Source organism: Mustela lutreola, chromosome 16 (assembly GCF_030435805.1).
Source record: "Mustela lutreola isolate mMusLut2 chromosome 16, mMusLut2.pri, whole genome shotgun sequence".
NCBI classification, from domain to species: domain Eukaryota; kingdom Metazoa; phylum Chordata; class Mammalia; order Carnivora; family Mustelidae; genus Mustela; species Mustela lutreola.
The window spans coordinates 16755321-16783302 of NC_081305.1; the positions used below are offsets into that span (position 1 = coordinate 16755321).

Sequence of the window (27982 nt, forward strand, 5' to 3'; positions counted from 1 at the left end):
ACAGAACTATTTGTATCCCAAGGACCTCTTCTGAAACTGGAATAAAACCAGTTTAAGTACAAGGATAAAGTAGTTCAGAGATAACCATCATTATGTGAGAATCTTTATTTTGACAAATAAGTGCAGTATAAAATATTAGACCTGAAAAGTAAAAAAAAAAAAAAAAAAAAAGTAAAAATAAATATGTTTACAAATTATTGTAGAAAGAATACAAAAGGGTTAAAATTCTCAATGAGGAAAAACCAAAATGTGTCCAGTTGTATAAAGGCTCTTCCCTTGCAAGAAATGGGGATAAAGCTGAAGACCCAGTTTGGTTTCGCTGCTGAAAAAGGTACAAAATAACTTAGAAAAACCAGTCGAGGTCAAACGTTGTGAGCCCACTACTTGTACCTGCCTACTCTTGATTTGAGCAAAGTTGATAACCACAGTGCAAGGCAGAACTGCTGGTAGGACAACGCGGAGTTTTCCATGCAGGAGTCAATCCTACCTTCACCTTCAAGTAAAAGCTGAAGAAAAACAAGCCCTTAGTGAAGTCTGAGCTCTGCAGTTGGCTGACCGGATTTCCTCCATTGTAGTGCTCAAAATAGTTTACTTGGCCAGCAAAAACACGGAAGAGCCTGGAACAACTGCCTTTAGTAAATGCCTGCTGCCTCTTCCAGCCTTAATGGGTCAGGCCCAACACAACCCAGCAGTCTTATCAGAAGCTCAAGGTGTATGTGATGCAGTGGTGTTGGCCGCACCCAGAAAACCCTTGTGTTCATGGGAGATGAAAGAAAGCACCAGGGTTTGCCAATCTGTGGCTCAGAGCACACTTTGTTCCTTTGTAGGAAGCACCTGGGCACACTAGAGGCTTGCCCCCTCAAGTCCTTGTCTACCTTAGTGCTGGTTCTGAGGGCTTAGCAGCCCCTACTGAGAATGGACATTTGGAGAGGGCAAGCAGGCACGCATGCAAGCAAATATCCACTAAGTCAAAGGCTTAGTCGCGATCCCAGGTTTCAAACCCAAGAGCTGAGAATAGTCTGTGGATTGCAAAGCTCTAGAAAATGCCTTCCCTCTTATCCCCCAAAAAGCAGAAAATCAAAGCCTCAAGGGGCATGAGAGAAAGGAAGAACCTTAGGATTTGGGAACCAATTCCATCTCTGAGTTTGGTTTCCGGGAAAAAGCAAGCAAGTGCAATAATGACTTGGCTCTAAGGATTCCCTGGAGAAGCCACTGAGGATAATGCACAGTCTCAAGGATGACCAGCTTGGATTTGAGGCTTCACTTAGGGAATACTGAAAAGCTTTCCCTGGAGATGATTGTCAAGAACTGTAGCCTTAAAGTCATGCACGCTTAGCCAGCTGCTAAGGAATCTGTCCAAGCAGTTTCAAGATTGTAGTTAATTTGGTCAAAGGCTCCTAATCGGTTTTTTCCCCCACCTGCTGAGGGTAGGGGGGCCTGTGGCAGAGGGGCCTGTGAGACCCAGGCTCTGCCTCAGTTACCATCTTGAAAAACTTAACCAATGAGAAAGATGGAAGAGGTGACTGCATCACCTCGAAGAAAGCAAAGGGAGGAAACTCTCTTAGACTCATTGGAGTTTGAGAGAGGAATTCAGAAGTATTCAGGGTGAAATTCCTGAGCCCTCACTTCCTTTCTGAGCATGTTGGGGTTTCACCTTCCTGGGAGATAACTAAAACATTTCCTCTCCCCAGCAGAGATCAGACAAGCTCATCTAGATGTCAGGCAGTTTCCAGGTGAGACCCACTCGGCCCAAGACCTCCTTACAGGCCCTGGCCTTTAGCACCACCGCCATCTTTGTTCCTCCTGGCTGACTTTAGTTTCTAACACAGATACATACACACACTCAAAAACAATTCAGTGCCAGCTCCCTGCTAGTCTAGCTCATCCTTGGGATGTGGAGATGTGGAATGGAGTATGTCCCATAATAAAGCACCATTCCTGGACCCTGTTTTCTGATGCCCAAAGATCAGGCTTCTGGGCCTTGTATCTTAGGCACAATCTTATTGCATTGATAGCTAGATGTGGGGATGGGGGTGGGGACACATTACTAGCTGGTCCAGATCTCAGGAGTTCTCCCACCACCACTAGTTGTGTTCAGATTGTGTGGGAGAACCCCTTGCCACAGGCTGTCACTTACCTATCAGAAGTTGCCACTGATGGGAACTAAATGGTTTAGCACACTTCTGGGTCCCCTTTGGATCCTGGGGAAGGAGATGGAATCTTTCCCAGAGGCCACCACGCATTGCAGAGGCAAGCAGATGGATGGTGTGAAAACAAGTCTGTGGCCCCTGAGCTGGAATGGTGGGGTCTCCTGTAAGCAGAACTGCCCCAGACCATATAGTACAGTCACTGTTCTTTGCACTGCAGACTTGGCCTTTGGACCATTAATACACTAAAACAGCACACCCTCCTCCCTCCCACCCCATCTTTTCTCTTCCATTTCCCTTCCCTCCCTTACCCATTGCACTTTTCCCACTCTGCTTGGGGGGCTGTGTCACACCTCAGCAAAAGCTAAGCTATACTGCTCTGGCTTCTTCCCACATCGCCGGGCAATTATGGCCAGATACAACATGAGGAGGGCCACCCAGTAGCAGCCGTACAGGATGGCCCCAGAAACCAGGAAGGCTAGCTCTGTCTCACTGAACAGATCCTGGCAATAAGCTGTATAGGCCAGCCCCCCTAGAAGGACTGCCACCCAGATGGACACAGGGATGAGGCCAATGAAGTTCACCACAATGGTTTTTCGGCCAGAAGTGCCCCAGCCAGACTTGTTGATGGTAGCAATGGCAAAGATCTTGGCTGGCAGGAGGCTGGACATATAGAGAAGGGAATAGAGGGACATGAAGATCATTTCTGCATTGCCCCGAAGGAAGCAGGCATAGGTAGCCTTGATAATGCCCACCAGCTGCACTGTCAGCAGGAAGAGGAGAATATTCCAGATGCGGCCTCGGTAGAAAAGCTGTATTACCGTGGCAATGAGGAAGAAGGGGAAGAAACCTGTGACCACTGATTCGTAGGTCATCCAGAGGTGGTGCTTATGGAACCACAGCGAGTTGTAGAGCCACTCCCGGAAGTAGGACTTGCTCCAGCGTGTCTGCTGGTTGAGCCACCGGAGGTACTTGGTGGGCGTCTCTGTGAGGCACTTGGAGCGTGCTGTATACTTAGTCCGGTAGCCGAGGCTCAGGACCCGGTTGGTGAGGTGGCGGTCATCTCCAAAGCTGCACTTGCTGCCTAGGAACTTCTGATGGTACCAGTCCTCCAAGAATTGCTGGAGGAGGCTGTTGCGGTACATGCCCAGAGGCCCACTAATGCACTGCACACAGCCAAAGTAGGACTGGCAGGCCCGCTCCACATTGAAGGCCATCCAGTACCGCACACTGCTCAGGAAGGAGATCCACGAGTCATACTTGTTGAGGATCTGCAAGGGAACCAGAGATGCTGGGCCTCCTCACCTGGGGACTTGAGCCCCGGGAGAGAGACACCTGAGGCCCTGAGGCTTCCTTTACCCTGAGTCCTGCAGCCCACTGCTCAGTACCTGGCCATCAGTCCTAACCCAGCCAGAGCTGGAAAACCTGAGGCTCAGAGGAGCCAGCCCTACCTACTCACTCAACCCATGCCCTCGTTCCCCTCTGCACGGACTGTCCCAGTGACACTGCTCTAGCCTTCAGAGCCACCTGCAGTCTCAGGAAACAGCTTGTGGTGGTGGCAGAGAGAAGGGCTTGAGAAGGGTGCACAGCACCCCCCAGGCATCTGTCCTACAGCCAACTGTCTACAGTTGGAAAGCTGCTCAGGAAGACCTGATCTGTTACCAGCAGTACCTTGGGAAGATCTGGCCCCTTAATCTCGCCATACTGCCTTCTCACCATTCAGCGCAACCCTTCCCTAAGAACAAGGCTTTCTCAAGGGTCTCACTTGGGAGGTGCTCATTGCACTACGGTCAACAAGCACCCTCTGTGATCAGTAGCCGCAGAACACCGAGCCCCTCCCAGCAGCATGGGCTCTGCTACATACCTGTTCAGTGATTTTCTTCTTCCTCAGGTTGAAAAAGGCCAGAAAAGAGATTGGGTACCTAGTGTGCCTTTTGATACTAGTGAGAACTATCCAAGAAGAGGCCCTCCCACACACACGTGCACTGCCCTGACACACCACAAACTCATGCACCTCCAAAATAATAGTCAAGATGCTCACTTCCCAGGCATACCCATTGGATTAGGAAGCAGAAGAGTCTGGACCCCACCCCCAGAAATCCCTCGTTACTGCTTACTTGGACATCTCCTCCGACTCCCCCTACTTGGGGGTCCTCCTCCAGGACTCGAAGCATCTCGATGGTGCAGGCCGGATCCAGCACGGTGTCAGAGTCGCACACCTGGGGAGGGAGTGTGTGGTCAGCCCATTTTGACCTCCAGCCAGTGTCCACCGCATGCTGCTCACCTCTTCAGGGCCATAACCACCCTTTGTAGGATTCACTGCCACCACTAGCAAAGAAATCTATGCTAAATAGAATAGGTCAGATGAATAACAAAAAGTAAGGAAAAGGAGAGTTTAGATACCACATTGACAGCCAACTAGGCTGACAAAAGAAACCCTGGAGACTCTGTCAGGGAAACATGCTTAGCGCTGGGCTCATTTTTAGCCTCTATAGGGCCAGGCTCCACAAAAATGGTCTCAGAACATTTCCCTGGAGGAGAAGGAGGTACACACTGAAATCAGATTTCGGGTACAGTGGCTAGACCCGGCTCAGCAGACACACCAGTTGAGGCCAAGAAATGGCTCTTGCCATGAGGCTGCTGTGCTCTCCTAGACTAACATGGTCTTCCCAGTTTCAGCCGCTGATCTCCTGGACAACCCGCAGAGCACACAAGTGAAGGATGTATCCACCCGGCCCTAGGTACCCTGCTAATACCGCTGCAAGGCCCTCTGTGTGCTTTTGGCCAAGTGTCTAAGATCAGGGCATGGTATGTCCAAGGGCTGCTCTCACCCGGTTTCTCAGGAGCCTGAGTCTGGCACCTTAAAGCACTTGGCCACCCTGAACAGCTGCCTCCAACCAGAGCCTAGATCACGTCCTCCCCACTTGCCCACCTTCCCTCGGGAGGCTCATGGTCTGATTCTAGCAGGTAGCTCCCTTATTAGTTGAACCTGAGCTATGAGCACTTACCCTTTTGGCTGACTCCTTATTTCCTGGAATATTACTGAGTTGACCAGGCCCAGATAATCACTGGCAGAACAACAGTATCCACAGATGAGCCTAAACCTTGCTTTGCAAAAGCCTAAAATCCTTTTAGTAAAGTTGCTAATGCCTGCAGGAAGGGGGCTGCCCCCTTCCTTGTTGGGTTTTCTCTTGCCAGGCTGGAAGACATGGTGGCCAGAGACAAGCAGCAAGATGTTGAAAGGGCTCCAGATAAAGCCATCACTCCTGTTCCCTTCTGCCTCCCCACCAGCACACCTTGGGAGAAGGTGCCTTGAGAGCCTCAGGCCAGACTCCCACAGCCCCTTCAGCCAACAGGCCAGGCTTTCCAGTGCTTTTGGTCTCAGGGTTACTTCCTGCCCTGTCCCTAACCCATTCTTCACGCAGCTCAGCTTCCTTCACTCCAGGGTGGTCTTTCTAACAGATCAGGGTAGGGAAGTTAGAGCTCTTGTCCGCCTGGGTTTCCCTACTGGTTGAAGCAGGGCTATCTCCTGTCACACCCACAGCAGGGCTATTGGAAGACAGGCTGAAAGCCACCAAACAGGGCAGAACCCCAGGCTGCCCCAGGCAGTAAGCCCAGAGCCATAAAGAAAAAGGCTGGCTCAGGTGTGTGAGCCTATTTGTTGATCCACCAGAATGAATCCACAGGAAATGATCCGTAAAGGAAGATGTGTGGCAGGTTTAGAGAATTCTGTGCTACAAGGGAGTAGACAAAGTCCCTGTGGCTTGAGCATGTGCCAGGGTTCAAGGGCTTTTCCTGTGCCTGCTGAGTCTCCAGGAAAGCTTCAGTGGCCCTGTGATCCTAGATAAACTGCAGAATCAAATGCCTCAACATCCCTCCGTATAAGGCCCTAGGAAGACAGAAGAAGGCCAATGTACCAATTCATCTGAGGAATGCAACTTTCAAAAAAGCCCAAACCAAAACACCGGTGGCAAGCTAATTTTAGGTGGGTACAGTGGAGAACATTCAATGTCGATATACTCCACATGCCCCCAGCAAGACGGAGCTAGCACACAGGTGGGCTGCCATGACAGCCATTATTCATTCACAGGATGGGCAAGACCCTCTGGCATGTACGGACAAGAAATGCAACAGAGAAGTGGACATGTGGGTGCTGGACCGGAAACTGGGGTTCTCAGTGCAGTTTCTACTTGGTACTGAAGTGTGTGAGCTTTTCATTAGTTCTTTCTAGGTTTTGTTATTTGAAAGTTTGGGAGCTGTGTTAACCTAATAACCTTTCCAGCCTGGTGTCAATGACCTTTTTGACTGGACACTGGGAAGAATCTGTTCAGGGTCCTAGCCGTGCCAAGGACTGCTGCAGGATTAAGCTGCGGGATGAGCCACTGCTGTGTCCCTCCACTTCAAAATACGAATGTGACACTGGGTAGAGTAGGGCTCTCTGGCCCAGAACTGAAACAACAGTCGGGTGAGTTGAAGCATGATTTCTTCTGCTCCTTACCACACTCCTTAGGGACAGATTCTCCTCATGTTACCAAGGGTAAGGCCGAATGGATATGGTCAGACTGCCTAGGCTCAAATCCCACCTCTGCGCCTTACTGCTGTGTGACATTAGGCAAGTTACGTAACTTCTCGGGGCTTTCAGATTTACCTTCTATGAGTGGAAGTAGCAATAGTATTTATCCTCTAGGAATATTATGAGGGTTAAAAGGACTAATATGTAGGGATGCCTGGGTAGGCCAGTCGGTCAAACATTTGCCTTCGGCGCGGGTCATGGTCCTGGGGTGGAGTCCTGTGCATCAACCTCCTTGCTCAGTGGGGAGCCTGGTTCTCCCTCAGCCTGCCACTCCCCTTGCTTGTGCTCTCTCTGACAGATAAATAAAATCTTTTTTTTTTTAAGATTTTATTTTATTTATTTATTTGACAGAGAGAGACCACAAGTAGGCAGAGAAGCAGGCAGAGAGAGAGAGGAGGAAGCAGGCTCCCCGCTGAGCAGAGAGCCCGATGCGGGACTCGATCCCAGGACCCTGAGATCACGACCCGAGCCGAAGGCAGCGGCTCGACCCACTGAGCCACCCAGGCGCCCGACAGATAAATAAAATCTTAAAATAAAAAAAGAATTAATATGGGGTGCCTGGGTGGCTCATTGGGTTAAGCCTCTGCCTTCGGCTCGGGTCATGATCTCGGGTTCCTGGGATCGAGCCCCGCATCACGCTCTCTGTTCAGCGGCGAGCCTGCTTCCTCCTCTCTCTCTGCCTGCTTCTCTGATTACTTGTGATCTCTCTCTCTGTTAAATAAATAAAATCTTTAAAAAAAAAAAAAAAAGAACTAATATGTATGAAGTGCCTACAATAGTGCATGGTATGAATTAGGTCTATCCACTTGGTAGCTCTTATTAGTACTGGGATACCAGGCCAGAGGTGCACACTAAGTCCCACAGGTAGGTAGAGAAGAACCAGGATTCCTTCCCTGGTCTTTATGACCCCAGGACTGCTGTTCAGAGCAGCATTGGCCTCAGTGCCCTCTGAAGTTCAGACGAAGGATGCACACAACACAAAGGACCTCAACCGGACCTAAAATCCCTGCCCAGTACGCCCAGCCCGACGGACACATGCACACCCTTCTGGTAAAGGTGCGCTTACCTGGATGTAGTCCACTGAATCGCCAAGAGCCTTGAAAGCCGTGTACATGACCTCTCGCTTGCCTCCCCATTTCTGCATGATGCACGAAAAGGTGCTGCCTCGCACCACATCCCGCACGCGGTCCATGCCCTCCTGCAGGCTGGCCTCCGTCTCCCCATCCCCCACCTCATGAAAGTTGCTGCGCCACACGAAGAAACCAGCTTGCTCAGTGCCCCCTAGCACCTCGTGGAAGATGTCCAGCATGTAGGCATCCTCCTGGCGATTGCCATCCACCACCATAACCACCTTGAGGTCAGCGAAGGCGATGCGCTGGGCTGAGCGCAGGCACTTGCGCAGGTAGTCAGGGTCCTCCTGGTAGGCGGCGATGCAGAGTGCCACGGAGCGCCGCGACCGCGACGGCACCGGGAGTTTGAGCGGCCGGCCAGCCCGCCGCATCCGCCGGTGCTCCAGGAAGGCGAACAGGCTCTGGATGAGCAGATGCAGGCCCAGGATGGCCCCATACAGGCCGAAAGACAGGTAGTGCTTCTCCGTGTGAATGAACTGGTAGCCTGTCACATAAGCTGCCAGGATGCCGCCCAGCACCGCCAGGGCAAACAGGCTGGTGCCCACCACACGCAGGGCTGTCGTTAGCTGCACCGGCATCTGGAGGGAGACAGAGAGAGGTGTGGAGTCAGGCGGAAGGCAGCAGAAGGCAGCATTTCCAGTCAGTGGGAGCAGGGGCATGTTCTCTGGGCCAGGCCCAGAACAGGGGAAAGAACCCACTCATTGAAACCATTGCCACTGACTGAGCGGGACAAAGACTGTGTGCTGACTCAGAAGCCAGGCCCCCAGGGTTCGAATGCCAGCTCTGCCACTTACTCTCTCTGTGCCTCTGCTCTGCCCCTTAGTTCATTCATCTGTGAACCGGGGACTGCAGCACTAACCTTGTAGCATCTTTGAGGGTGAAATGGATTACATATGTAAAGCGTTTCGAGTAGCATATTTTCTTGTTAGACCAAACCCAGAAAGAGCTATCTGATCCCCACCTGGTGGACAGCGATCCTGGGATCTGCCTGACCCAAAGCTCTTCTAGGCGACCTTCAGGAAGGATGAATCCGAGGCCCCAGGCAGCTCTGAGCACATGCAGGGCCAGGGAGGGGAAACTGGGGGGTGACCAGGGAGGCAGCCAGTAGCCAAGAGCTGCTGCTGCTGCTGCTGCTTTTTTTAAAAGATTTTCTTTATTTATTTGACACAGAGAGAGAGATCACAAGCAGGCAGAGAGGCAGGCAGAGAGAGGGAGAATCAGGCTCCCTGCTGAGCAGAGAGATGGGGGGGGGGGGGGCTGGATCCCAGGACCCTGGGATCATGACCTGAGGCTGAAGGCAGAGGCTTAACCCACTGAGCCACCCAGGCGCCCCTGGCCAAGAGCTTCTACCTGCTCTGTACCCACCAGGGTCCTACACAGAGGGAGAGGAAGTAAAGCACAGCCACCCATGAGGCCCATGAACAAAGTGGGGGAGGAAAAGGTGAGAAACAGCAGGAAACATAAGGGGGGGGGGAGGAACTTCTCTCTCTTGAAACAGCAAAATCACTAAGAGAAAGTTGCCCTGTGTTCTCTGCTATGTCACCTTTTTCTCATTTACTGTAGAGGCAGGAAAGAAAGGGAAAGCAACCGGGAAAAGCAGAGGAAAAGAGGAAATGAGAGCTGGGGTGCTGGTGCTGGTGAGCAGCTCTCCTGGAAACGCAGCGGTCAGGGCACCAGAGGGAACTGCAGCCACCACTGCAGCAGCCTGGGAGAGTGGCTGCTGGGATGCCCCATCCACTTGGTCCTAGTGCCCGCATGGCAGCTCCGTGCTGGTCCACCTGGCAATGCTGCCAGACTCCATCTGCACTCAGGCCTTAGTGCCGCATCTGCCCTGAGGAAAAGAGCTTAGTACTCAGCACTGAAGACTTGAGTGCTTGAGACACAGCTCTCCCCCCTTCTGACTGCTTGACCTCGCCCAAGTGGTCTGAGACTTTGGGTCCCCGCAAGGGGGGGGTTCTAATGGTTTCTTGCTCCATAGGGCTCAGGTAAATAAATACTTTCCCTGTAATTAGAAGCACTTCCTGCTCTGAAGAACTACCCAAGTTGGAAGGCTAATTGGGGAAGAGAGGAGGGGCTGATGATGACAGCTCCCCACTCCTCATTCTGACCCATGCCTTCCCCGCCATCCCCTTTCTTTGCCACCTGCCTGATCTGAAGATTCCCATTTCCAATGCTACCCACCCACCCTCTACAGCCAACAGGGGGTCTCGCTTCCAAGCCAGCCCCAACTCTAGGTCTTACTGGAACCAACCCTTGAGCCCCACTCCAACACAAATGCACCTTCTTGCCAGGGGAACAGTGCCTGTGCCCCTACCACCTGCCACACAGGACAGGTGAGGAACTGCCTAAGTCGGTCTGAGATTCAGGCAGCAGCAGCATTCTAGCAGCTGCGGTCCGGAAAGTACTGTTGGCAGCCTCGCGGCTTCGGGAAGCTCGGCCTCCAGGCGCTCTGCCCCGCCATTCCTGGGAGCCTGCTTCCTCTGCAGGACTCCCCGCCTTCCCTGGTAGCTCCCCACACTCGAATGCGCCTGCGGCTCAGGGGCCCCGAGGCCCTGCACCCCCCTCCAGGAGAGCCCCCTGCCCCGTAGCCCTCTAGACCTTACATGCCAAAGGGGCGCCCCAGGACACCACTGCCCACCTGCGCTCTGGGAGAGGGCCGGGCCGCTGAGGCCAGCCCGGCAACCTGCCGGGTGCTGGCGCCCCGCCTCGGTGCAATGCCGGAGGCGGTGCCCACCAGGTTAATGCAGCCGGGAAGGCACTCGCCAGGCTTCTCACCCCCGCCTGAGCCTCGCCTTCTGGCAAAGGCGGCGCCGGCCACACCCACGTGCCGGTTTCCCACGACTCAGCGGGGAAGGAACGGAAAACCCAAAAAATCAGTCGGACCAGGCCCTGCTCATCTCCTCTGGGCCCCAGCCACCTTGGCAAAGTGTGCCTGCAGACAAAGGCAGCATCTCCGGTGTCGTCGGCCCCTTCCTCTCCCGGGCAGGACCCCCAACCCCGCACACGAATTGGAGGCACTACCCTGGGACCCCGTACCCCACCGAGGACCAAAAATGTCCCGCAGCCAAAACCCCACGAGCAATTAGGTGCTGGTGCGGGCTCTGGCAGAGGCGCCCCAGCCCAGAGAGGGGGCCATGCCACCTCAAGCGGGGAGAGGGGAACCTCGACCACCTCTCACCCACCCCCATTTCGTTCAGAAGAGATCCGCTAGACCTCGGTCCCGTAGGTAATGCGCACCCGGCTTCAAGGACACTACGTTGGGGGGCGCTCCCTAAGACACCTCCCCCCAGGTGACTGAAGGAGAAAACCCTCAGCCAAGGACGCACGCCGCCAATCTACACCCGAAACTTTGCGGGGTTGCCACTGTGCAGCCTCTCCAGCTGACAGGTGTGCCCTGCTACCGGGCCCACACGCGTCGGGATGGAAACTTGCGCACGGGGGCTGGGGCTTTTCCCCTTGCGCCTGGCCGGCCGGCCGCCCTCCCGGTCCCTCCGAGCCGGCTAGGGAAGGGGAGGCCGGGCCCGCAGATCCATGCGGCCGTGGCCCGGCTGACCCGCAGGGCCCAGAGAGCCCGTCATCTTGGTGCCGGACAGGTGCGAACCGCCGGGCGGGAGTGGGGGAGGGAGAGACTCCGACCAACCTCGTGCCCCGCACAGTCGTCCGCCCCCTAATCCATTCACAAAACAGAAGCCGCAAGGGAGGAAGGGAGGCGAGGCTGGAGGAGGAGAGGATGGAGGAAGAATGGGAGGAGGGGTCAGTGGGGAGGGGGCTGCAGGAACCACCGCGGTGAAGCCTGGAGACACCGCAGCCCTCAGCCGGCCTCCCGGCGCCGGACGCAGAGCCCGCAGAGGCTGAGGGCGGCAGGGAGTAGCCGGTAGGGGTCCGCCGGGCTCGGCCAGCGGCACCCCTGGAGCCCGGCGCAGCCCCCGCGCGCCGCGGCGCGGCCCGCCCCTCCGATGTGGCCGGCTGGCCGGGCCCGCGCTCACCGTGCCGCCGGCTGCCCGCGCTCCGGTGCTCAGCAGGCCCGCGGCGGCTCCATGCCCCTCCTCCCGCTCCTTTCCGCCGCCGCGCCTCGCCGCGCCTCTCTCGCCCCGGTGCACCGCCGCCGCCGCCGCGCGCTCCGACTGACGAGCGCCGGCCCCACGGAGCCGCCTTTAAGTACCGAGCGCGTCCCCGCCGGGAGAGGCGCCCTCCTCCGGCCCTAGGGCCGGGAAAGTTGGGAAGAGTGGGAGGGCCCCCCCCCCCCCCGAGGGCCGCGTGGGGCACCCCCTTATTGGCTCAGTCGGAGGGAGCTATAAGCGGCCGGCGCTCGGCGGGACGCGGGGACCCGCGTGCACGCGGCTCCAGCCGGTCTCTGCGCCCGGGGAAGGTGGGTTCTCCCAAGGCGGTCAGAGGACGAGCTCCTCCGCGCTTGCCCCGGGGCCAGCTGCCCAGGAGGAGGCGGTCATTGTGCTCAACCTGGAACCTGGAGCCTTGTTAACTTTCAATATAACCCATAGGGACTTCCAAAACTGTTAACTCACCATCTCTCCATTCCGCCACCCTCGCGCCCGGCTTGAAATCTACTCACTCTGCAAAACCTCCGAGGCGATGGAAATCTTCCCCCGACTGCGGCACGCGGAGGGGCTGTTCGCTGTATAGGGTACTCCCTAAAACCAAGACAGCAGAACCTTCCTGCCCGAAAAAAAAAAGAAAAAAGAAGAAAAAAAAAAAAGCTCATAAGAGTAATTGTCAAATATAAAAAGACTGTTCCAAGAAGGTGTGACAAGCTTAGCTTTAGATTCCGCAGTGGGGCGCTGATGACTTTAAGGGTTTGCAAAAGCTCCAAATGGTTTTGCAGGAATCTTGGAAGTTCCTGTGTCTTAAAGCCAAAACCAACTCCTCCTCCCCTTTTCTTACACCTTTATTTCCGACATCCGTAACCTCCTAAATCCCCAACTGACCTTACAGCCAGTGGTTTCCAGGACCCCAAAAGCTGCTGCTGGACTTGGATGAAATGGGGTGGGGTCAGGGAGAGGTAGGGGAGTTGTCAGCAGAGCAAGTTTAGAAGCAGTTGAATTAGACCCCGATTCCTAAATCTCGGAAAAACTTGAAGAGATAAAGACTAGTAAAAAATGAATTTACATGTCCTCCAAACACACAAAGATAATTTCCATCACTTCTATCCAAGCTGCAACAAATTTATAGCAACATTAGTTGCAGTCTATAAGCTGCTCCTCTTAGAAATCTTAGGGGCTGGGGCACCTGGATGGCTCAGGCAGTTAAGCCTCTGCCTTCTACTCCAGTCCCCACTCAGCAGGGAGTCTGCTTCTCCCTCGACCCCCTCCCCTACTCATGTGCCTATGCTCTCTCTCTAATAAATAAATATAATCATAAAAAAAAGGAAACAAAGAAATCTTAGGGGTTCAGGGACTTGCCTGCCCACCCTTACTCATGCTCATTGCTGAGTTCCTCAGGCACACAAAAACCCCTGGCAAAGACACCTGCTTCACCCCCTCACATCTTGCAGTACAGAAATCAAATCATTTCTTGCTTTGGCTTGAGAAAATCATCACTAATACACTATATGGTTTAAGCATCCTTTGTGTGTGTGTGTTTTTAAAAACTAGTATTGAATCCACAATGGGAATATGTTTTGAACCTGAGATGGGCCCTAAGAAGAGCTAATAACACATATGGAGAGAGGCAGCTTTGGATAAGAGGAAGGCTTTGGAGTCAGTTCTGCCACTAGCTGTGTGGCACTAACCTCAGTGTCTTCCTCCCAAAAATGGGACTGAGTATTTGACAGGGTTGTTACAAGAATTGAGGACACTGGCTGAGAGCAGGTGCTCAGTAAAAATTAACTCCGGTTATCCTCAACCAGAGGACGGCATCTGTTTGCCAGTGTTCTGGATTCTACAAGCTCATTCCTCCAGGATGTGATCCTCAGTGACCAGAAATTCAGAGATCAGTGTCACTGAAAAACACCTTGCCTCCAATGCATGGTGGACTCCCCTAGAGCCCTGATCCACCTCCTCCACATCCAGGGGCATCATCACAGAGCCAGACACTGGAGGAGCTATCTGATCCCACCTCCCACCCAAATCTGAAATCTGCAACATTTTAGATCAGGGAAAACAAGCAGGGTCTTGGGGTGGGGGGACAAAAATGAATGAATCAGCCTGATGGGAGTGAATATCCCATTTGAAGATGTCCCTGTAAGAAGGGTGCAGGTACCCTCTTGTCAAGAGAAATCAGAAATCCAGATATATAGATAGAGAGCACCAGCTGGACGTGGGGAGGGAGAGAAAAGCGGACTCCCCTGCTGAGCAGTAAGCCCAATGCGATGAGGGGCTATATTTCAGAACCTTGAGATCACAACCGACTGAGATACCCAGGCGCCCAGAAATCCAAATTTTTAAAAAAAGTTTTATTTTGGGGGTGCCTGGGTGGTTCAGTTAAGCCACTGCATTCGGCTCAGATTGTGATCTGGGATCGAGTCCCACATCGGGCTTCCAGCTCCATGGGGAGGCTGTTTCTTCCACTGACTTTCTCCCCTCTCATGCTCTCTCTCACTCTCTCTCTCAAATAAATAAATAAATAAATAAATAAATAAATAAATAAAAGTCTTATTTTAGAGGGGGAGAGAGAGAGCATGCAAGCAGGGGGAGGGGCTAAGGGAGACAGAAACAGACTCCCTGCTGAACAGGGAGCTGGACAAGGAGGAACTCCATCCCAGGACCCCAGGATCATGACCTGAGCCAAAATTAAGTCAGCCACCCAGGTGCCCCAGAAATCCAGATTTTTATGTGGAATCTCCTTATTTTTGAGTGTTGGCAACTAATTCAAATGTTGGGAAGGAAAAAAAAAAAAAAAAAAACAGCCCACAGGCCAGGCAAAATGTGTCTGTGAGTCATACACAGCCCACTGACTGCTTATAAGTGACCTGTTTAGAAGCTGAGAGAATGGAGCAGCCAGTTTGGAAAGATCCTGTCTGTCCTCAACACAACAGCATCATGACTTCTCTGGGAGCAAGCTTCCTGAGGTTGTTCCAGGAACATCTCATGCCTAGTTAATTTCTAAGGCTTCAACTTTGTCCCATGGGCTTATTGTCTATCTCACTCAGGTGGCTCCAGGGAGTTTTATAGGCGGTGGGCTAGTCAATTAAAAACTCCTAAATGAACAGCAGGTCCAGGTGCAACATCATTGGCTTGGCCCCCTGACTGGCTTCCCCTGAGAAGCAAATTCTCTTTTTCTGATCTGCAGAGCCAGCGACCCTGTATTATCAGATGGCAAGAAGAATCTTTACCTTTGTGGCCAGTCTGTGCTAGGGAGGATTTGCCTGTAATTAACAGCCAGTTTGCAGTGCCCTATTTGCAATCCTCTCTTCCAGGGGAGGAGGGCAGGCGAATCTTTAAGGGGCTGATACAATAAAGCTCAAGGTTATCTCTGCTTTCCACTGGGGATTGAAGAATAGGACTAATTCCACACCCACTCACTCAAAAACATGAATTCAGATGTTGCTGAACTGGCTCTTACATCGGTTCCGAAGGATAAAGCCTCCCTATTCAGCTCAGCAATAGAAAATGTGTGTTGCATTCCAACATTCATTTGACAAACACTGAACACCAGCCCCGAGAAGGGAATGATGCTTTGGCACCAGGAAGTCTCGGGCTGGTCCCTGTCACCTAGACAGTCATCCATTTTGAAGACAAATACCTTGAAAAGTGGCAGTTTATAATTAGATGTTGATGAGAGAATCCAGCTAGAAGAATTTGAAGATTTCAGGAAAGAGATCTCTGTGAGCTGGAGTGGGCTGAGCAGAGTTCCCTGGAGAACTTGAGCTGACTATGTAGAAAGACAAGAACATTCTAGATGGGAAGAAGAGCTTTAAGAACAAGAGCAGGTAGGGAGGCTTGGGTGGCTCCACTGGTTGAGGGGCCAACTCAGTTTCGGCTCAGGTCATGATCTCCAGTAGGGGGAACTTCCTCATGAGATCGAGCCCAGTGCAAAGCCCCTAACCCCAGCTCAGGCTCTGCACTCTGTGGGGAATCTGCTTGAGATTCTCTCTCAGCCTCTCTCTCTGCCCTCCCCCTGCTCCCACCCTCTCTCTCTGAAATAAATTAATTAATCTTAAAAAAAAAAATGTACACTGAAGAACTTGTAACGGTACCTGCTCCAAGGAGGGCCTGACGAGTTGTAGCTGCTGAGGAGGAGGATGCTAAGGACAGATTCTGGAGCCTTGACTGACTGAATGAGGAGCTTGCATTTTATGTGGCAGTGATGGAGAATTCTTGAAGTCCGTGCAAGGTGGGAGTAAGTTACACGTATTGTCTGGGGACAGCTGAGCTGCGGTTTTGGGGGCTCAGGAGCGGGAACAGGTATCGGAGGTGGGTTAACAAGCCAATAAGCCAGAGCAAAGGGGTGCTAGGGCGGCGGGCACTGTTGGTGCTGTCCTCAGGAAGTGTCCCTGCAGGCAAGCGCTGTCACTCTCTTGGGCACAAGTGAGGGCCGAGATGAGGGGATCATCAAGAGAAAGAGACTTCTATCGTTTGGGGTGTTCAAAGGGCCATTTGCCAAGCTTTGGTGGGTTTGAGGTAACTGAAGCCGACAGGTCCACCAACAAAGATTTCACCTTTCTGCCACTCTTCAAATCTGAACTTGTGAAGGGCTCAAACACCTTGCACCAAGAGGAGTCTGCCATCCAGTGTCCCTTGTCACGGCTGGGGCTTGAAGCTGCAGGACAAGCCTGCCAGGAGTCAGGTGCTGCTCCGCTGCTCTCCTAGCAGAGGGGCCTTCTAGCGCCACAGTGGCCCCCTCAGCCTCTGACCTCACGCTTCAGTGCTCCTCGATGGCGTGCAGCCCAGGGCTTCCAGGGAAGCAGAGGAGACTGGGGGATGGCAGCCAAGCCAGCGCTCCAGGCTCCATCCCATCAACTTCTCTGTGCTGGCCATAATCAAAACCTCTTGAAGCTAATGATGGTGAATTTAAACTGGCCTCCAAAGAATAGCAGGTTTTGTCCCCCCAGCTGACTAAACAGGGCTTCCTCTTCAAGGCAGCTTAATCTGCAACACTAGTTAATACATAATTCCAAGTGGAAAGTATGTGCCTTGACGACAGCAAGGCAGCTATGACCCAACAAAGTTATCCTTTCATAACTTGCCCCTCTTACAGACAAGTACTCTGTAATCAGTACCCTTTCTGGGGGCTCTGTTTGACGAAGCAGGTGTAAGAAGTTTCAGTACCGCAGTTACAATGGTGAGATTTTTAACTCCAGGCTCTCTCTCTCCCTCCTTGGATGGAAGAATCTTTTTCATTTCAAATTAAGGGGCCTCTGCTCTGCTGGCGACAGAGCAGACAGTGCCCACTAAGGGGCGAGGTTCTTTTATGCTGGCTGGAAGGTCAGGATTAGGAGGGCACACCAGAAAGACAACCCCGCGTATCAAACCAGACCTGGAGATGGTTTTCTTGGAATCCTGAACAGCAAAAGCTCTTCCAGGCCATTTTTCCTCTCTCTCCTTCTCCTAGGTGAATGCAGGGGGGAAAAGAAATCCAGAAGACAATTTTCAACCATAATCTCCTTCCTGTTGGGATATTGTGCAGCCACTAAGAATTATGCTCATGAAGAGAACATAGGAATCTGCTGAAATGCTTATGATGCAAGGTTAACTTAAAAAGGCAGGATACAAACTTGTTATGTATGAATGACTACATTTATGTTCTTGTTTTCTTTTAAATCCTATAAATTAAAAGGCAAGAGAGAAGTTCACTCAGATTATCAGGATCAGGTCTTGTCTGGGGTAGTGGAACAATAGATTTTTCTCCCTTTGCCTTTCTCTCTGTAGTCTCCCTATTTTCTATCAATATAATAATTTTGTAATAAAAAGGTACTTTAAAATGATATAAGTCCTGAATTTATACAATTTCCTCCTAAGCTGGGGCTAGGTGCGGTATAGTCTATATTATACACGGGTTCAAGTAAAAAGGGTTTGGAAACCTCAGCAAAGAAAGCGGTAAAGGGGCACCCGGCTGGCTCAGCAGGGCAGACTCTTGATCTCGGGGTTGTTAGCTTGAGCCCCACATTAAGTATAGGAATTACTTTAAAAAAAAGGAAAAAGGAAAGAACAGTCAAGTCAGGAGGGCCAAGATATAGACAGGATTAGTGGTAGTCAAAACATGAGTAATTTGCTTTATTTAAATCCTTCCCTTTGAGAGAATTTAGCAGAGAAGGAAGAAGTATGCATAGCTGTGCTAGCTCATCTAGCACCTTTAGTGAATTATAAAAAGTTTTCTTCCTGGCAGCATAGCTAGGAGCCACGGCACATGTCTTGTGTGGCACACCCCAGCGGGAGTCAGGCCCCATTTATCCCCTCATCCAGGATCGTGGTGATCCTGGGTAAGGGAGGGAGGTGCACGGGAAGATGGGCTCTAGGTGGACCCTGAAAGGATGCTTATCCTGGAAAAAAAAAAAAAAAAAAAAAGGATCTCCAAGAATGATGATGTCAACAGCTTTACACTGAGGCTAGAGGAAGCCCCAGGAAGAGGTTCTGCTCTGGGTGTTATCAAGTGCCCCGCCCCCGCACCAACCCCCCCCTCCAGTGCGCACAAAACTCATTGTATCCAAAATGGACACGTGCACACTTGCTCGTTACACAAGCACACACCCACTTTCTGGACTTCAGTAGAACACAGTCCCAGTCTACCTTCCCCGCCACTGTATCAGCAGCAGGAGAGAAACAGATCCCTTAAGGTAACCTTGTTCCAAATTCACTGAGGTCTGGTTACAATAACATCAACAACAGTGTTTAAATGTGCCGGCATTTCTGCTTCAGTCGTCTTCCACATCCTTAGTCATTGTCACAGAGGAGGTCAAAAGATGGATCTTCCATAAAACCAATTAAAGAAGAGCCAAGGGTGGGGGCAGTTTCCATCAACTCCTTCATGGGGAATGCCCTTCCCCCAATGAAGCATGGCCTACTATCAGATTTTGTCCTTAGCTAGACACCCCCTTAACACACACACAGACACATACTCACACACTTTTCTCACAAGGTAAACTAATGCAGGGGTTTTGGCATCTGGCCGCTGCACATTAGACTTCTAAAACCTTGGAGCTTTTCACAAAACATGACTGCCTGGTCCCTATCCCAGATCAAAAGAATCACTGGGGGTGAACCCCAGGCTTGATTTTTTTTTTTTTTTAAATTCGTTAGGTGATTCTACTAGTTTCCAAGGTTGAGAACTAACACATCCTGAGGATGCTCATCAGCTGAGATCTGCAAGCGCGTCGCTGGCTCCCGGAGGACTGCGGAGAGCCAGCCAACCCCGGAGGCGAGCTCCAGAGCGTGGAAGTGTCTGTCCGTTTTCCTCCAGCACCGTCTTCCTCTGCCACCCCTGTCCGAATTAACTGGCCTTAAAAACTGAACAGTGAATGAATGAGCTACCAAGCCCGAAGGAAAAAAGGAAAAGGAGAAAGGGAGAAACACAGAAGAGGGCCAGAGGGGCAGATCAGTCCCCACAACTCAGCAATATACCTGGAACTGGATTGCCGTAGTCTCTTTGTTGGCAAAGGTGCTGTCTGCCTTTTCGAGGAGAACTGGGGGGTGTGGGGAAGCCAGCCAGACCTTGTTAATGGAAGGACACAAGCTGCCAAAACCTGACTTGGATTATCTTCCAGTTTCTAAACAAAAGAACTTCTGCACTTTGGGGGCTTTTCCTACCCAAAGGATGGGTTAGGGTAACGGATCTGCGTTGCTCTCTTTGGGAGCATGGAGTGCCCATGACCATATCTCTCCCTTGGTCCTGGCCTTGGCCAGGGAGAAATCCCTATGTGGATGACGCTGCAGCCTTCAACTCTGATGCTCACAGTTTCTTTGGGGGAGTTCGCTGACCCCCACCCCCGCCCCCACAGCTCTCTGAGGCATCAGCACCACCATGCTTTCAGCAAAAACAGCCTAATTTCAGGCTGGCCCTTCCCTTGGATTAATATGGTCACCACAGGATCTGAAGTTTTGAAAGTGCTGTGTGGTCTAATAAAGGTGTGTTGTATGTTGGGGTGGGGGAGGGCGGAGACGACTGTTCAAGCTCTAGAGACTCTGCCTGTGCAGAGCAGGTGGCTTTGTGCTCCCCAGCGCCAGACTACCTCCGCGTGCGATGACTGGGGCTGTGCATCAGAAAAGCCCCACCCAGGCACCGTTCAGAGCAGACTTCAGTTCCAAGGCAGAGAGTGAAGATTAAATCTTACATCATTTAATAAGCCACTTAAAGGCCCCCGCCGCTTTCCACAGCCCCGTGGCAGAGAGGGCGCTCCTGCGGCTCGGGAGCTCCCTGCAAACTGCCCTCTGCTGACACCCACAGCTCTCCCTCTGCTGCTCTTGGGGGGAGGCAGGCGTTGGCCGACAGGCTGAGCCTAAGAACTAGGGAACAGAAGAACAAGGTTCTCGGCCCTCGTGCACTCACATCTCCCCTTCCCCTGTCTTTTCCCGTTTGCAAAAACTTTTGTGTCTGGACCTTATTTCTCCCTTCTGCAACAAAGGGCTGTTCATTCCGATCTCATTTTTTTTTTTCTCTCGAGAGAAGGTATGGAATAGAGCTATCAGTGTATACAAGCAAGAAATACAGACGCAACAGATCACAGTTTAAAACGATCCATTGTGATCATTCTGAACAGGCAATCTGAGAACTGACGCCCTGCTTCCAGGAGATGAAAGGGTAAAAGAAGCCAAACCAAAACAACCGCAAACCTTCAAAGGGGATGTATCTGGGCTGTGACTGGATCTATGGGAAGACTTTCCATACTTCCTGTGCTGTATACATCTTGGCCATCTTGGGTGTCTGCTACCTTTGCCACCCCCAGGAAGAAGAACACACCTTTAGACAAGCAAGTTATGACAGCTGTTCAAGTATAAGAGCAGGAGGGCTGGGGAGTTTTAGCAGATCCCATCTCTAGTTGCTGGGTCAACAAAGAGGTCAAACACGAGACACAGAACAAATTCTGGTGTCTGAGCCTGGGTTTGGTGTGCGAGGACACTGCTCAGAGGGAATCATGGCTGATGTTTCGCTTGACATAAGTCGTCCATTTAAACAAGCAGGGAACCACTTTCCTGGTCCTCACTTACATTAAGAACACTTTTTTTTTTTTTTTTCCTTTCACGATTTGGAAATAGATACTCTATGGGGAATAGCAAACACAGTGGTTAAAAGCCCAGCTTCGGGAGCCAGACTGCCTGGGTCCAAATACTGGTTTAGCTACTTATCACTGGGTATGTAATCTAGGGTGAGTAATTAGCCTCTTGGGTGCCTCACTTTTCCCATCTGTAAAACAGGGATAATAATAATACCTACCTCACAGGCCAGGTGGGAGGATTTAGTGGATTAATAGATCTCAAACACACAGAAGAGCACAATAAACTCTTCACAGCGTGAGGATGCTGTTCAGTGATGTGGAATGTGTGGATATCATTTGCTCTGCACGTTACAAGATGAACTTGATGCTCTGAAGGGCCGTCAGACCCAGTGTCCTCAATCTGGTTTGGGAAACGTGGTCCCTATCCTGGGGGCACTGCAAACCCCTTGAGAGGGCATCCCCAAACAACCAGGGTATAGTCTCAGAACTGAGAGTCCAGTAAAAATAATTTCTGGTTTTTAGTAGGCTGTATGCCCAGCCTGGGGCTTCAACTCACAGCCCCTAGATCAAGAGGCATGTCCTCTACCAACAGAGCCCACCAGGTGACCCTGGCAAGAATCCTTTTTAGCAGACCTGTAGAGGCTCAGGATTTCTTTCCAGGAGAGTCCTAATAAGCTAGTGAGTACACCTGCAAAGTGTGTCATTGTGCCGCCATCGGTGGTTTGGGTATACTGAACACTCCAGCCCCTGTGGCTTGCCCAGTCCTTAAATTGTTTAGAGCATGGTCTCCACACTTCTGCTGTGGAGAGTGAACCGGTATCTCATGGGTATTAGAGCAATGCCGACTGAGGAGAGGGGAATGTAGATCAGCACACACTTTCTGGTGGACATGGTGGTACAAACATTTAAAAATGTCCAAAGCCAGGCACCTGGCTGGCTCAGGAGGTACAGCATGCAACGCCTGATCTTGGGGTTGTGAGTTTGAGCCCCACACTGGTTGTGAAGATTACTTAAAAATAAAATCTTAAAAACAAAAACTAACAATGTTCAAAGCAGCACGATCCAACATTGAGACCTCTTAGGACCTATCCTGTAAAAACGCTTCAGTATGCAAAGAGGTACATTGAGAGTTCCTGAAGAATCACTGGAAATTAGAAACAGCTCAATGGACCATCAAGAAACAAATGTCTACACCCGCTGTAGCTCATCTACACTGCAGGAGACATGTGCCATCACAAAGGACAGGGAGCTGTGAGTAGTGACAGGACAGAGTCTCGTAAAGACATAAAACTAAGAAAAAAAATATGTGGGACACTATTTATGGTTCAATCCTATTTTGGCTTTTGAAAGCAGTAATGCAGGCCTGTATTCATTTTCGAGAAGCGTGAGAGGCAAGAAAGATCTGAAGGGACACTGACGACACCGCCAGCGGTGATCCTGGGGTTGGAGTGGAGGTGAAATTGGGCGCATTTTTCTTTTCTTTTCTTTTTTTTTTTGGTTACATGTATTACATTTGTTAGAGTTGATGTATTACATCAACATTATAACATCATATATATATATGATGATGATCAACATTACATTTGTTAGAGTTGATAATAACATATGTGATCGGAAAACACACTCACATACCCGGACACAGCCAGGTATCCGTACTTGAGGTCTCAGTTGCTGGCGGGCATCCTCAGAGGCGGCCCAGGGCAAGCACAGGGTCTTGGTTGGCACCCCTCAGCATGTGTCGGTGGACATCAGACTCTATCTTCATGGGACACACATGCTCGGGCTCACCTGGATATATGAACCGTGAGTTTTCTTCCCAAACTGCAACTATACTCATCTGGAGGTTGGGGAGGAGGCTCTCTAGTATTTAACAAACGTTTGAGAGTCTGGCTAAGACCCAGGAGACCAGGGGTCAAATCCCACCACAGGGGAGTAACAGTAGCTGGCCTCCCTGTTCCAAGAGGCTGTTGTGAGAAGCAGGGGAGGTTTTGGATGCAAAACGGCTTTCCAAATGACAAGGAACGCAGAGCAACTGCTCTTCCTATGCTGTGTCCCACGGGGCCTGCACAGGGTCACAGGAGGGAGGACAGTCCCTGAGCCCTCCTGGCCGCACAGAGCTCCGGAGTCCGGAGGAAGAACCCTACGTAGAGAAGGACAACAGCGGACGACCCTCTGCAGCAGCGGGCACAGCCCCCTCCAGGGCGGGTGGTGAGGGTCTGGGTCTCCTCCTCACCTGCCAGCATGCAGCCCTGAGCCCCGCCAGCAGGGAGGAGTGCCCCAGCCAGCGCCCAGGAAGACAGCTTCCCAGCCCCCAGCAGCACCTCCGTTCCCAGCTGGGGTGGCGCGCACTGCAGTCAGCCGGCGGCATGTGACTGCAGAATGTCTGCAGGACTTGCTGGAGGACACAGCAGCCCAGGTGCCCGCCGTCAGGCACCAGCGGCTACCGTTACCGCTCCACAGCCTGCCTGGAACTCGGCTCTCCTCTCCCCCCCTCGCCCTTACCACCGACATTCCGGCTGAGATGCTGCAATTCTCTGCAAAAAGACTACAGAAGCCAGTTGGGTTTTGTACAGGTCAGATGAATCATCCCCCAACTCCTTCCTCCTAACGGAACCGCTTTCAGATGCCTCAGCCATACCCCTGCTGAGCAACCCAGGCAGCAGGCAGGTGAGGCTCTCCCAGACCAAGGGTGTGGGGAGGGGGTAGACCGGCTTTCCAGAGAAGGGGGGTGGTGAAGAGATGGGGCTTGCCACTTCGTTGTGATGGAGGAAAAAAACCCTTGGGGCTAGAGGCATTTTCCATATTACAGCTTTCAGCCATGTGGCCTTAAGCACTTGACAAAAAGAAGCTGAAGGGGCTGCCCCCGCCTCCTTGCTGAGAGCGGTCTGCAAGGCTCCACGGGTCCCCGTACCCAGCCCCACCAATTCCCCTTCCCTCAAGCTCACTGCCCTGGAGCCAGCCTGGCCTCCGGCCCGTCCTCAAACCTGCCGGACATACTTTCAGCTCCAAGCCGGTGCACTTGTCCTTTGCTTTGTCTGCAATGTTCTTCCGCCAGAACATCTTCCTGGTCACTCCCTCGCCTCCTTCGGATCTGTACGCAAATACCAACTTCCCAGTGAGGCCCTCTCTAAACAACTGATCGAGAGGCGCCTGGGTGGCTCAGTGGGTTAAGCCTCTGCCTTTGGCTCAGGTCATGATCCCAGGGTCCTGGGATAAAGCCCGGCATCGGGCTCTCTGCTCGGCAGGGAGCCTGCTCTCCCCACCCCACCCCTACCTCTCTGCCTTCTTGTAATCTCTATCAAATAAATAAATAAAATCTTTAAAAAAACAAAATACAATAAGTAACTGATCGAAACGTACAATCCGCACCCACCTTCCTGACTTAATTTTTCTCTACAGCATTTACCCTCACTTGACATTCTGTCTCCTGTACTGTTTATCTTCTTTATTATCTGTCTCCTGTACAACAGGAGCTTCCCCCGAGGCAAGTTCAGTCTGCTTTGCCCGCTGCAGTATTCTCAGTGCCTGGCACGGCATCTGGCACACAGTAGGTGCTCAGTAAATGGGTCTCACCGTGGCTGTGATTTGCTCTGCTATCCTCCAGTCCCTGGCACCTTGGCCCTTCTACGTAGATGGGTGAGCAGAGCCACTAGGAAGGTGAAGGGAGGAAGGAGCGAAGTGAAGAGGGGAGAGGAGTATTAGCAAGCGCAGAGAGATGGTACGGAGCCAAGTGACGGTCAGGAGATTTCTGATTAAGGAACAGAGGGCTTGTAGAAGGGCACTTGCCAAACAGGAGGAATCACACGGCAGAGAGGGAGACCCTCCAGAAGACTCTCCAGGAAGGCACCTGAACAAGCAGTCGAAGCTCAGGAAGTAGACGTGGGGCTTGGCTGCAGCCTTGTCTCTTGCTTTGGAGCCATCCTCTGTAGGCCAAGGGGCTACGGACAGCAGGCCTGGAAACAGGAGTAAGAAGCTGGGAAGGGAAAGGAGGGAGATAGGGCAGGACGGGGCCAAGTAAAAGACCACACGGATGGTCTGAGGGAGTCTGTATGGCGGACGGCTGGGCAGTGGAAGGGACCAAAGGGGAGAGGCCGAGGCAAGTTCAGTAGGACTGCAAGGGCAGCAGAGAGAAGGTGGGTGGCCTTGAAGGAGGGGAGAGACGGGAGCAAGCTGGGGGACACTGCTGTTACGTGTTCCAGAGAACCAGACACACCTCATGGGCCCTGTGGAGGGGGGCATCATTGCTGCTCCTCCACGGGCCATGGATTTCTGTCCCTCTTTCCTTCTTTCTTTCCTTTTTTTAGTTTTATGTTTTTATTAGCCCTAAGTTCTTTCTTTCTTTTTTTTTTTTTTAAGTTTGCTTATTTTTTTAGTAATCTCTAGCCAACGTGAGGCTCGAACTCATGATCAAGAGTCACATGCTTCTCTGACTGAACCAGGCAGGTGTCCCTATCCTGAAGTTCTTAATTCTCATGCTCCTTCCTAAGGATGGTAATTTATACATATAAATACTACACACACACACACACACACACACACACACACGCACACACGCACTAAATCTGTAAATATAAGCTTGGAAACTTTTTAATATTTTGGTCATGTTTAGGAGGGTTACATTATGGTGTCTTTCCCCTGAGTTTGGTAACAAGGTCAGAAAAGGTTATTCTTTGAAATGGAATCCATGAAAATCAATAAAGAACAGATGCTTTTAGCCATTTGCCAAATAACTCAAATTAAGAGGCAATTTATAAATGGTGATACAGGGACTAGCATGCTTCCCGAAGCACTCCCTAGGAGAACAGGTTGTGAGACTACAGAGTTTCTCAGTCTAATCAAGGTGATCAGTTAGGATCTATCTTCAGAACTGGAATGCACTTAATGCAAACCAAGTTAATCTAATCACCTAACGTATCCAATCTAATGATCTAAAGTACATTGTGTGGAGTCTAGTGAAAGGCACGCCAAGAAACAAGAATTTTCAGGGTATATCCAGCTGGTCCAACGGAGATTTTTCTCTGATCTAAAAACTCCAATCCTGATTTTCTACATCCTGATTTGGAGAATGGAAACAAATCCAGCTCCCCTAGCTGAATGATACTATTTCTCAAAAACATGTAATCACCTTTGTTCTAATTCTTTGTTTACTAAACTAGCTTATGATCTGTATCTGTAAGAAGGCCACTTTACTTATTTATTTGAAGTATATTTATTTTAAGTAAGCCCCATACCCACCATGGGCCTTGAACTCACCACCCTGAGATCAAGAATCGCATGCTCTTCCGACCAAACCAGCCAGGCGCCCCCGAAGACCACTTAATTTAAAGGAATGCCTACCACAAAGGTTCTAAGCTAAGAACCTCCTCTGTAATCTGGCCAGACAGAATGAGCCTGTTGTTAACTGGCATATGGGCATGCTCGTACACAGCTCCTTCAGTCACCTGTGAGATATGGGAAGTTGTGTTTTGGTTGTCCTAGGCCTGGTTACCCCAGGGAGTGGAGAAAAAATTGTGTACCTAGCTCTGCAAAGCTGAGGACTGGTCGAGAAGCTCCAGGTTAACCTTGTCAAGGTGCTGACATCAGGGAGGGCTTGTCTGAAGCAGTCAGCCTGTTTCTCCTTTTTGTCTTCTCTCTCTCTCTCTTTTTAAAAAAATTTATTTATTTGGGCAAGGGGACGGGGGGAGAATGCAAGCAGGGAGAGGGGCAGAGGGATAAGCAGACTCCTTACTGAGCAGGGAGCCCAATGTGGGGCTCGATCCCAGGACTCTGAGATCATGACCTGAGTCGAAGTCACGCACTTAACCGACTGAGCCACCAAGGTACCACTTTGTCTCCTCTTTTAGCTACAATCAAATTCAGTGGCCACAATATATAAGTGAGTAAAGAGGAGTCCACACAGTGCTACATCTGACATGATTTCAATAAACATGGCACCACGTCACCAATACGCTATCCACTTTCCAGTACACATTTAATCAACCCATTGTCTAAGTGTTCCTCCCTCAAGAAGCAGAGGACCAAATGCAAAATATAAACTCTCTCATCTGAGATGTTTGTGGCTCTTTTGTCCTATAATCAGGGCAACTGAGTGAAAACAGTAGCAGAGGGAGTGAAGAAAATAGCTCAGGGGGACAAACAAAGGGCTTACCCTTCATCTCTGGAAGATTCAACCAGCTTGATGCTCTTTTCTGGAGTTCAAATCCTCCTCAGTGCATTAGCTTTCCATCTCAATAGCGGAAGACCAGATTCAGACCTGTTCTCTCTAGCCAAAAAAATTTTTATTCCATTTTGCATGTTTCGATAACAGTTTCCTTCCCCTCCCTGCCTCCAAATGCATTTGTGTTCTGATCTGCCTCTCGAGCAGCCAAGGATGACCAGCTCTGGCTGCTCTTCATTATTGCAAGGAAGAACAATCTCACCACAGAAGAATAACAAGATATATGACACATGTGCCACTCAGGAGGGTGATCAACCTCTTCAGTTCAAGTGACAAGAATGGCCAATTAGTCAACTTCTACCAGTCATGTTAAAGATACACTTCCATCAAGTAGACTTTCTTCTCTAAATGCCACAGGACACTGAAAAACGTGCAGATAAATAAATGAGATTTGTAATCTTTTGTCTTCTAAGGACACATGCCTCAGGCCAGTTGCAGAATAGCTAAATGGCTGCTTTAGGAAGGTCTCCCTAAAGACACGAATGACCAGAGACATAAAGCCATCCAGGGTCAGCCATATTGCCTGCACCAAAGAGGCAGTGGGGCCACCTGCTGGAACGTCTGGGCACTGCTCTGGCTGCTTGGTCCTCTACCTCCTTGACGTCCTTTGAGCTAGGTCTACGGCAGGACCACAATCTTTTTCTCCAGCTTCTGTGGTGGGAAGAGGAAATTTCTCATTATCTCATCCAGCTCTTCAAGGGCCAACTGGGCATGGAGCTTGGCCACATCATCAGGCTCCAAGCGCACCACGTGTTTCAGCAGGTGGTAGAGATCCTTGAGGACATCCCTCAGCACCTGTATGAAAGAAAC

General features: G+C 51.1%; 2 protein-coding genes across 7 annotated transcripts in view; both read right to left on the reverse strand.

Annotated features, from left to right (window-relative positions):
• Positions 1-16: 16 nt before the first annotated feature.
• Positions 17-27211, reverse strand: HAS3 (hyaluronan synthase 3). 5 transcript variants are annotated; one of them, XM_059153129.1, is made up of 5 exons: positions 27104-27211; positions 12421-12524; positions 7787-8428; positions 4265-4366; positions 17-3418 (listed from the first exon to the last, which is right to left on the reverse strand). In XM_059153129.1, the coding sequence occupies exons 1-5, from the start codon at positions 27108-27110 to the stop codon at positions 2495-2497; spliced, it is 1779 nt and encodes a 592-aa protein (XP_059009112.1). In that variant the 5' UTR covers positions 27111-27211; the 3' UTR covers positions 17-2494. The 5 variants fall into 5 exon arrangements, with proteins under 5 accessions (XP_059009112.1, XP_059009113.1, XP_059009114.1 ...); XM_059153130.1 differs by lacking the exon at positions 27104-27211 and adding an exon at positions 22588-22692; XM_059153131.1 differs by lacking the exon at positions 27104-27211 and adding an exon at positions 16003-16614.
• Positions 26910-27982, reverse strand: part of TANGO6 (transport and golgi organization 6 homolog) — a 185958-nt gene continuing 184885 nt past the window's right edge. The window contains exons 18-19 of one of the 2 annotated variants that reach the window (XM_059153126.1): positions 27766-27967; positions 26910-27217 (exon numbers count right to left, since the gene is read on the reverse strand). In XM_059153126.1, coding sequence (XP_059009109.1) covers positions 27791-27967 — 177 coding nt within the window. In that variant the 3' untranslated portion in view covers positions 26910-27217; positions 27766-27790. Of the gene's footprint in view, positions 27968-27982 lie in introns of both variants that reach the window. The other variant, XM_059153124.1, reaches the window with a different exon arrangement.